Source organism: Drosophila miranda, assembly GCF_003369915.1.
Source record: "Drosophila miranda strain MSH22 chromosome Y unlocalized genomic scaffold, D.miranda_PacBio2.1 Contig_Y9_pilon, whole genome shotgun sequence".
Taxonomy (NCBI): domain Eukaryota; kingdom Metazoa; phylum Arthropoda; class Insecta; order Diptera; family Drosophilidae; genus Drosophila; species Drosophila miranda.
Genome location: NW_022881654.1, coordinates 122,070 through 133,216, shown reverse-complemented (window position 1 = coordinate 133,216; position 11,147 = coordinate 122,070). Strand labels below are relative to the sequence as shown.

The window sequence follows — 11,147 nt, the reverse complement described above, 5'->3', positions numbered from 1 at the left end:
TGTAAGCTCATCATGGCCTACAGGGCCTAGTATCGTGCAGGGTATATTGGCGTGCAGTAGGTCCGATACACTGGAAGTGTTATAACTGATATTGGGTATAACTCCGTGGGTCGAGCTAAGCCTATCAACTAGTCGAAGATTGTTATAGGAGCTAAGCGAGAACACTACTGCTGGAAAGGAGAGCGCATTCCAAATCGTTTAGGATGAAATTCTACGAAGATTGCCCCTAATTAACTGGGTTTTGGCTGTCCCGAGGAACCCCTGAGAAGATTACTGAGGTTGCAAGCCTCGGTAAGCCTAGGTGACATCGGACTCCCATACTACCTGATGATTAGTGGAACTAATCCAGCACCTTTCTCAGCCCCAATACTTCTGATCTGACCTTTTAGATTTCGCTGGATGAGGGATTATTTATCCTGCCACGGACCTAACTTGTGAGGCAGATTTCAGTTATAAGTAGATTACCCCATTCCTCTCCCTTCCCTACCCGAAAACAATGCAATCCGCTTTACTCTATTCCTACCCAAAAAACGATTGGGCTCCTAAACTGTTTTGATATCTACATATATCTATATCTATTGACTGTGACTTTTTTTGTATTATTTTTTTTGCATTTGCTATATATATCTAATATATTCATACTTGGTGGTGCCCAAACCGAAATGGTGGTGTCTCGTAGTGCGGAGAATTTAGCCCTCTCAGAAGATACGGGGAAACATTGCCAAATTTGCTCCGAAGTAATCGTTTACCAGGTACAACTATTGTCGGCCAGTTGTGGGCACACCTTCCACAGAGTGTGCTTCACCGCTAAAAGTGGTAACAAACGGAAGTGTCGCACTTGTCAGCAAGACCTGAACATCACATCGGCCTCAGCTGAGAATCTTAGTCCCATTGGTCCGTCTACGTCTAGAGCACGAATGCCATCTGTTACTCAGTCCCTTCAGACTAGAAGTCAAAGCAAAAGAGTTAAAGCGTTAAGCCCTCTTGAGATGGCTAACTCAGAGAATGCCAACAGGTCTCCAATCTCCGTCGACGCTCAACAGAATCAGGCCACTATGGCGAAAACTATACAGCAGTCCATAGTGGACGCGATTAGAGTAGCTATGGTAGAGCAAACCCGAATTTTGGCGACCAGCATGGCTGATCAAACTAACCGGCTAGTTCGAGCCATTTCCGATGGACTTCAAAGTACGGCATCTGTACCCTCCCCGAACATAAATGCAGCTCGGATGCAACCGGTAGCAGAACTAGAACAGCAAACGATCGAGCAACTTTTTCGGCTGTCCACTAGTGAACAGGTACCAGTGCCGGGGATTAATCAATCGGGAAATAGTTCGTCACCCTCGAATTTGGGGCAAACCCGTAATGTTGGCTCAGGAGTTTCCACAGGTTCCTCCGCTTCATCCCTTCGGGCAGATCGTGTTAGCCAGATAATGTCTAATTGGAAACTGCGGTTTACGGGAAAGGCTGGTATGTCGATTGAGGACTTCATTTCGTCCTTCATTTTCGTCCTTTGTGGGGGCGGAAGGGAGTGTGGCGAAATTTTGAAACAAACTCGTCTCGGTCCGATATATTAGGAGTGTGGATACCAAATTTGGTTGCTCTAGCTTTTATAGTCTATGAGATCTAGGCGCTAATGTTTTACTCTAAGCAAAGCCGGCTATGCTACGTGTGTGTTAGAGAGAGACAGGGCAAGAAAAAATTAAATTGTTTTCTTGATTCTGGCTATAATAATTATACGATCTGGTTCAGATTTCGCAGAAGATATAATCATCTTCTACGATTCTGCGTTTTTAGTTTTCTCGTATCGTCGAAATTGTGGATGCCACAGATTTTCGCCCTTTGTGGGGGCGGAAGTGGGCGGGGCAAAGTTTTGAAATATTCTTGTAGCAGTGACATATCACAGAAGTCTGGATACAAAACATCGTTGCTCTAGCTCTTATAGTCTTTGAGCACTAGGCGCTGAAGGGGACGGACAGACGGACGGACGGACAGACGGACAGACGGACGGACGGACAGACGGACAGACAGACATGGCTCAATCGACTCGGCTATTGATGCTGATCAAGAATATATATACTTTATGGGGTCGGAAACGATTCCTTCTGGACGTTACACACATCCACTTTTACCACAAATCTAATATACCCCAATACTCATTTTGAGTATCGGGTATAACGAGGGGGAACGTTGTGAGTTGCTGCGGACACCGCAACTCTACAGTTATACCCGATACTAATTCAGTATGGCTTTCCTCCGGCAGACGCCGCTAATATTAAACGACACGACAAAGAGTGCGTGCGAGAGAGACAGAAATAATAATAATAATCATACCTCAAATTCAAATCTCTCTCTCCAAAGGAACAACATCAAGGAATTCTTCAAGATCGCCAAACAAGCGAACGAAGAGATTGTCAATGAGGAATATAAAATCCTACTTAGGAGCTACAAGAAGGAAATACGTAAGGCACAAAGGAACCCGTGGAGAAACTTCTGCTCCAACATTGAGAAAGTGCCCGAAACCGCTAGGCTCCGGAAGCTGCTCTCAAAGCAGCCCACAGTACAGAGCCAACTAAAACTAGACAACGGACAGTGGACAGAGGGCAGTAAAGAAGCCCTAACAGCACTAATGGAGGCGCACTTCCCTGGATGCACCGAGGTCACTGACGCCAAGGAGCATCAGGAACTAGCTACTGAGGAACAGCACCCCCCAATAGGTCTGTTAACCACTAAGAGAATCCACTGGGCCATAGACTCCTTCGCGGCCATAAAAGCACCAGGACTGGACGGGATATTCCCAGCCATGATGCAGTTGACCAAAGAGGTTATTACCCCATGGCTCTTCTCAATATACTCAGCATGCCTAAGTACAGGCTATATCCCCATCCAATGGAGAACCTCGAGGGTTGTCTTCCTCCCTAAGGCAGGAAAGTGCAGCCACGTGAGTCCCAAGGATTACAGACCGATAAGCCTTACCTCCTTTCTACTAAAAACACTAGAAAAGCTGTTGGATTTACACATCAGGAATGAGGTAGGGGGACTGATGTCAATAAACCAACACGCCTACACTAAAGGGAAATCAGTGGAGACGGCACTACACTCGCTAGTAGCCACCATCGAGAGCGCCCTTCACAACAAAAAGAATGCTTTGGGTGCATTTGTGGACATCTCAGGAGCATTCAACAACGTGGCAACAACCGCAATAACAAGTCGCCTAGAAGCGAATAACATACACCCTGCAATCAACGTCTGGATCAAAAACCTCCTAAGTTGTAGACGGGTGCAATCGGAGTGGGGCACCGCTTCCATGGTAAAGGGGGCACACAGAGGCACACCTCAGGGTGGAGTCCTATCGCCACTACTGTGGAATTTGGTGGTCGACGACCTCATTAAGAGATTTGAAAGGAAGGCCCCAAAAATAACAGCCTATGCAGATGATATAAGCATACTTATTACGGGTGTATGTCCATCGACCCTCAGCTCCATAATGGAACGTACACTCAGGGAGATACGTGAGTGGGCGGAAGATGTAGGACTCAGTATCAACGCGGACCAGACGGACCTCATCCTCTTTACCAAGAGGTACAAGGTACCGATATGGACCCCCCCCCCCCCCCCCCCCCCCCCCGAAAATTTACCAAACTAGGCTGACTCCAAAATCACAGGTGAAATACCTAGGCACAGTACTGGACAGCAAGCTGGCATGGAGGCCCAATGTAGTGGAAAGGGTGAAGAAGGCTACCATTGCGCTTTATGCATCCAAGAAGATGCTCAGCAGCACATGGGGCCTGTCACCTGCTCTAATGCACTGGATCTACATCTCGGTGGTGCGACCAACTCTGCTGTATGGAGCCTTAGTGTGGTGGCAGGCTATTGAAAAGAAGACATACCATAAGCTTATGGAAAAGACTCAGCGACAGGCTCTGCTCTGTATTACAGGGGCGCTGAGGTCAACCCCAACAAAAGCACTCGAAACTATAATCGGAATCGACCCCCTGGACATTCACACTCGCCTGATTGCGGGAAAGGCAGCACAACGCCTTATAGCATCAGGAAACCTATCCATACAAGGATACGGGCACAGTTCAATTGGCAGGGACATGACCAGATCAACTGATTACATGACCCCCCAAACTTGCCTTGACGTCAAAACAACCACATCTTTGGGACCTGAAGACTGGAAAATTGGAAGGGACCAAACTGAGCACCTCAACATATACACAGACGGCTCCAAGACCCTGTACAGACCCTGAGATAAGGCTGTCGTATAAGCTACCGGACCAATGCAGCATATTCCAGGCAGAAGTTTTTGCCATCGGGAAGGCAGCGGAGGTCGCTCTCCTAACAGAACGAGCACACGATGCGGTCAACGTATTCGTCGACAGCCAAGCGGCGATAAGATCCATGCAGTCGTCCGCGGTCAGTTCCAGAAGTGTCTTGGCGAGCAGGGAGGCATTAGACATCCTAAGCACGACAAAGACAGTGCGGATCTATTGGGTTCCCAGCCACCAGGGCATCGAAGGAAACGAAGCGGCGGACGTACTAGCTAAGGAAGGCGTCGGGCTGGATAATAGGAGAACCGAGAACGTGCCTGTCTCCCTCAGAACGCTGCAAGGCGATCTAGAGAAGCAGGCTAGAGACCAGACTGATAGCAGGTGGAGGAGTACCACCACCTGCAGAACCTCGAAGATAATGGAACATCTCGTCTGCAACTGTCCGGCTCTCTCAAGGGCAAGGAGGAGATACCTGGGCGCCCCAGTGTTGGCATCACTGGAAGATGCCTCCAAAAGGACGCCACAGGAACTGCTGGCCTATGCTAAAAACACCTCGATTCTCGGGGACTTTTTAAAAGCACGTTAACACTCCCGCGACGGTTCATACACACCCCCATCCGGATAACTAAGGGCCATATTGGCCTATGCGTGGCCCCGCTGAGGGCCGTCCGGGTTAACCTAACCTAACCTAAAGGTAGAGAATACTTAACCAATGTGCCCGTCTCTTATGGTCAATAACTAATTTTGTGCGCAATTGTGCGAGAAAGTAATTATGTAATATTGTAGTGCAAGCTGTGTATAAAATAATCCTAAAACTTGTTTTTGCGCCATTTTGCGCCGGTGTGCGCATTTTAATTTATTTGTAGGTGAGGTGGAGTTCACTTATGAAAAGCTGCTCAGTATTTACATTGAGAATAATCGAAACGCCGCAGCACTTTCGAGTTGGATTTTCGAAGGCATACAAAATAAGCACGGAGAAAAACTTTTTTGTCAGCGATCTAATGGTTTTTGACCAATCCCTTTTCGCGACAACAATGGTTCCTCTCAAATTAATGGATGATATTGGAAATATATTGTGGCTAAATCGTACTCCTCAGTCTATTAGATTTTGTAGGCCAATCAAACTTGAATTTGTTAAAGAGACTAAAGACCATATTATCGTAGAAAAAAAAAATTTGGACGATCAAATTAAAGATTTATCTTCATATGTCTGCACATTTATAAATGGAAGAAACATAACAGTAAAATATAATCTGCATATGACACTTTTAGACGGGAAAGTTTTTAACATTTTGGCTGAAACTAAATCTTGCCAATTATGTCCCATCTGTAGAGCAAGTCCAAAAGATTTCATGGAAAGTGGAAATATGGATTCACCGAAATTTAAGCCTAGACATGGAACATTACAATGTGGCATGAGTCCACTTCATGCATGGATTCGATTTTTTGAGTTTGTTCTTAAAATTGCTTATAGAACTGGACTCGAAAAATGGCAAGTTAGAGATGAAAATGGAAAAAAAGAAATGGCGAAAAAGTAAAAGCTCATACAGGAGAAGATGTGGAGGAATATGGCTCTACATGTCGACAAGCCTAAACAAAATGGAAGTGGAAACACCAAGGACGGCAACACAGCAAGAAAAGCCTTTTCAAAAGCTAAGCTATTCGCTCAAATCTTAGGTATTGATGAGTCTCTCATCACATATTTTCAAAACATTTTAATTGCGATTTCCTGCCAGCTGTCAATTGATGCAAAACTATTTAAAAAATATTGTCAATAAATAGTTACACTATATATGTCCTTGTACTCATGGTTTCCGATGTCGGCAACAGTTCATAAAGTTTTAATTCACGGTTTCGAAATAATAGAAGCATCAGTACTGCCAGTAGGTGTTCTTGGAGAAAACGCTTCGGAAGCACGCAATAAATACTATAAGAGTGACAGACGATTACATGCTCGAAAGGATTCACGACGCAACAATATGACAGATGTTTTCCAAAGAGCAATGGATTCCTCTGATCCTCTTGTATCGAGCATCTATCTGACAAAAAGATTGGGTGGAAATAAAAAGGATCCATTGCCGAAAGCTGTTATTGAACTTTTAGAAACACCATGTTTTGAAAATATTTTTTATAACAATAATGCTTCCCTAGAAACTGATACTTATTCTGGTATGTGTGAAAGTGACGAATCGGATTCCGATAATGAAAATTCATTATCAATAGAAATAGATGTGGAAGAAGATTAATAATAAATTCGTTGTACTTTGAAAAACTTCAACATTCATCACCCTCTAAGTATTAAGTTTAAGTGTAAAAATATAAATTTTTAAGAATTTTAATAACATATTCTATCATAATGGACTACGTGTTAAAAATCAATATTAGCGAATCTTTTCTTTTATGGGCGTTTGGTGTGGGCGTGGTCGGATCGGTCTAAAATTAAGATATATATATATACACGTCGATAATATTTTGTGTACAAAATTTGAAGTCTCTAGCTTTATTATTTTAATTTACGTCAAAAAATGGGATCGCTGGCCCACTGTGGAATGTATACATATGTATGTCTCTAAGCCCCTCTATAGCCTAATTGCATAATGATTATATTATAACTCTAGATGGCGATAGAAAATAAAATAAAAAATTTGCAATTTGCCATTGAAAAAAGTCGGCACGTTCCAGATGATACATGACTCACAGTGCGGGGAGGTGGGGGGAAGGGGGGAGCAGGTCCAGACCACCCACGTCTATCGCCTCGCCCCGCCCCGCCTCTACCTCTTGATGATCAGGCGGGACTGGGACTGGTGTAACCTCGATAGAGCGGCTGTTTCCTTAATAAACTCTAAATGTTTGCTTTACATATACATATGTATATATCAGCTATATAGCAGTAATAATAATTTCTTTCTCGCGCGTTCATTGCAGCTGGTACTTCCGCAAAATCAAACGCATTGAGGCTGAGAAAAAACTTCTACTGCCAGAGAACGAGCACGGTGCATTTTTAATTCGTGATTCCGAGAGCCGACACAACGACTATTCGCTATCAGGTGCGTGCCGAACCAGGCATTTATAATTGTTGTACTCTAATGTTCGTATACTATACTATACACTGTGAATGCTCTTTTGCAGTGCGCGATGGCGACACGGTCAAGCACTATCGCATCAGGCAACTGGACGAGGGCGGCTTCTTCATTGCCAGACGCACAACATTCAGGTGAGTGCGGAGTACACACTGTACTTGGACATTTATCCTATCCTTTCGGCCCGTAGAACCCTGCAGGAGCTGGTCGAGCACTATTCCAAGGACTCCGACGGCCTGTGCGTCAACCTCTGCAAGCCCTGTGTACAGGTAAGCATCCATTGGGCGGACATATACATCCCCATACAGCCCCCATTGTTTGCTTTGGTTTTATCGCGCATCCAACATCCAACAACGACCGGCAGCGGCCAAGTGTGATGTGCATTGTGACATTTGTAACATTCAACATTGTTATCCCTATGTTTTGTTCATTTCGCAATGCCAACACGTGTGTACTAAAACTGTCTTATATTTTCCATATATTTCTTGCTTTTTCTTTAATTAACACCAAAACTAATTATAATGTCTGTAAAACGATAATGACCAACAATAACCAACAATAACAACAACAACTACAACCGAACGATAACCGAAAATAACTGAAAATACAAACAAATATATATAATATATTAATCAAATAAGACAAATACCTTTTCGGGTGTCTGTGAGGTAGGATTTCTATGTAAAAACAAAACGTTACGATGTGCGTTCATGTGTGTGTTTTTATTGCCCATTAACACAACAATAACCAGAAACCAGAATCCAACTCCCCCCCCACCCACAACACCAACCCCCCTTCACGGCGATTCGACTGCAATGCCTTTAATCTCCAAATAACCGCCAATCAATCGCTCAATATCTCACCCACGGCAGCGCTCAAAGTGCAATCGAGACAATCTATCTATCGTATATGATCCTATACTACTGCTTAATAATCGTTGATCAAAGCTAAGTTTCATCTAATTGGTGCCGAAACCCAGTGAAGGGAAACGGCGCCGCGTTTGAGTGTGTTCTGTCCAAGTATGCCCTCGATTCGACTCGACTCGATTCGACTTCCATTGATCTTTTGCACTTTGACTGGCTGGCACTTGAACTTTGAACCCACTTAGTCCATCAAAACAGATCCAACTAAAATCATATAGCGCCAGCTAATGGAACAGATTCTATGTAAATAAGGCCCTAACCTAACCTTCATCTCTCCCCTTTTTGGAAATCTTTTAAGCAGTAGTTTATCAAAATATTGTACATCCGACGTTGGTGCGTTGCTTGCCCCGTGGCTGGTCTGCACAGACATATATTTTCTATGTACATGGGATAGAAAATTGCATATCCTTTACGGCATCCTTGATGCTACTTTTTCAGAGTCGCATTTCTGCCCGACTCGCACTTTACTTTCTACATGGCGTGTAGAGTCGAACTACTGTTCACTGTGTCAGTCACTGTGGCGACACCTGTCGGCGCATTCGATTCAAGTGAATTCTGGCCACAGCCCCGAAAGTATGGCAATAAATATTGCCTCTTCATGGCAACTGGCTCTCTGATTGGAAGATAAAGGGCCCTCCCCAAGCACAGAATAAAACCCCCCCTTTAGTTTTTAGACCCTTTCCTCTTTCCGAAGAGAATGTAGACAGACACAAGGGTACGCAACGCAACGTGCAGTACGTTCTTAGGGAGGTGGTGATGATGGTTTATGAATGTATGCTACAAACTCATTGCTCAATTGGCACGATCATTACCTCAAGCCGAACACCAATGCGCCTACCATATTGACAATAGAAAATTCATTTGCTAACTCATCTCTCTATCCATCCACCATGTCCGAACAACCTGACGCTCCAGATCGAGAAACCTGTCACCGAGGGCCTATCGCATCGAACACGCGACCAGTGGGAGATCGACAGAACGTCCCTCAAATTTGTACGCAAACTGGGCTCCGGCCAGTTCGGCGACGTTTGGGAGGGACAGTGGAACAACACAACACCCGTGGCCATTAAAACTCTGAAATCGGGTAAGTCGAGAGCTGCGCTCTGTTTGCTCTTTGCGGGAGTTTGTTTAACAATGAGTCTTGGCCCCTTTCAGGCACAATGGACCCCAAGGACTTCTTAGCCGAAGCCCAGATCATGAAGAAGCTGCGCCACACGAAGCTCATACAGCTGTACGCTGTCTGCACGGTGGAGGAGCCCATCTACATTATCACGGAGTTGATGAAGCACGGTTCACTGTTGGAATATCTGCAAGGTAAGCTGGGCCCCAGATGACGATCACACGACTCGCCGTGTGTCCGCACATTTCGAGACATTCTTGCAGCAGTCAAATTAGTCAGTCTTGCATTAGTCAAATTACAAACATTTTCACGCCCCGCTGCGGCAATTAGTCAAAAAGAAAAGAAAGAACCAAACGTCCGCCCGCCCGCTCGCTTATCATGTCATGGCAATTGCTTATTTGTGTTTTTAATATCTTTTAGCCATTGCAGGCAAAGGTCGTAGCCTCAAAATGCAGACGCTCATCGATCTGGCCGCACAAATAGCCGCTGGCATGGCCTACCTGGAGTCCCAGAACTACATCCACAGAGACTTGGCGGCGCGCAACGTTCTCGTTGGCGATGGCAACATTGTGAAGATAGCCGACTTTGGTTTGGCCAGGTGAGTCTTGGGCGGTATGCCGGGAAAGGAATGAAAATTAATATCCATCTTCCAACGGCAGGCTCATCAAGGAGGACGAGTACGTGGCGCGAGTTGGCGCCCGCTTCCCCATCAAATGGACAGCGCCCGAGGCGGCCAACTACAGTAAATTCTCAATCAAATCTGATGTCTGGAGCTTCGGTATTCTCCTCACTGAGCTGGTCACTTACGGACGCATACCATATCCGGGTAAATCCACTGACTACCGTTTATTCTAGGAATCGAGCATAATCTAATGAAATGATTCACTTCGGCAATCAGGTATGACCAATGCGGAGGTGTTGACCCAAGTGGAGCACGGCTATCGCATGCCCCTGCCACCCAACTGCGAGCCGCGCCTGTACGAGATCATGCTCGAGTGCTGGCACAAGGATCCCATGCGCAGACCCACATTCGAGACGCTCCAATGGAAGCTCGAGGACTTTTACACCTCCGATCAGAGCGACTACAAGGAGGCGCAGGCTTACTGATAAATGCTACCTGCGACCACGGACGCGGACAGTAGCCGTGGCGAGGCGCAAGGAGGAGCTGGAGGAGCTGCCAATGATCGTCGGGCATCCCACAACGGACAATTCATATTAAGTTAATTACTTCAGTTTTGCACACATTTTCTATTGCTGCTTCCTGCGACCATGAAACATGCGGGGCTCATGGACAGGGCAGGGGCATGTCTTGGTAACAACTCCATACCATACGATTAATGTTATTAGCGTTTAAGCTAACAAATAGTCTGTAAGCCGGAAAAGTGAATGCGAATGTTTTGTTCATTATTTGTTGTTTCAATATGACAAGCATATGGATAGATTTGTCGCATTTGCCGATAAATATATCGAATGTATTATTATTCATTTAACACTATATACATACATACATATATATATATATATATATATATATACAACCGTATAGTCAGAGTTAAACCTAGGAACCTTTTATATTCTATTTTGCCAACGCATACTTACCCTTACCCACCCTCTCACCCTCACTCTCACACTGTTCTTCTTTAGTTGATAGGCCAATCTGAAATATGAAAACGATATTTGCAGCAAACAAATACATATATTAAAAACTGTTTACTTTTAGTTAATCCACTTCGTACGTGTCTTACCTGCC

General features: G+C 44.9%; 1 protein-coding gene across 1 annotated transcript; it reads left to right on the top strand.

Annotated features, from left to right (window-relative positions):
* Positions 1-6,963: 6,963 nt before the first annotated feature.
* Positions 6,964-10,851, top strand: LOC117195230 (tyrosine-protein kinase Src42A). Its single transcript, XM_033399856.1, has 9 exons — positions 6,964-6,983; positions 7,200-7,321; positions 7,404-7,488; positions 7,545-7,623; positions 9,193-9,361; positions 9,433-9,591; positions 9,818-9,995; positions 10,057-10,223; positions 10,296-10,851. The coding sequence occupies exons 1-9, from the start codon at positions 6,964-6,966 to the stop codon at positions 10,502-10,504; spliced, it is 1,188 nt and encodes a 395-aa protein (XP_033255747.1). The 3' UTR covers positions 10,505-10,851.
* The last annotated feature ends 296 nt before the right edge of the window (positions 10,852-11,147 follow it).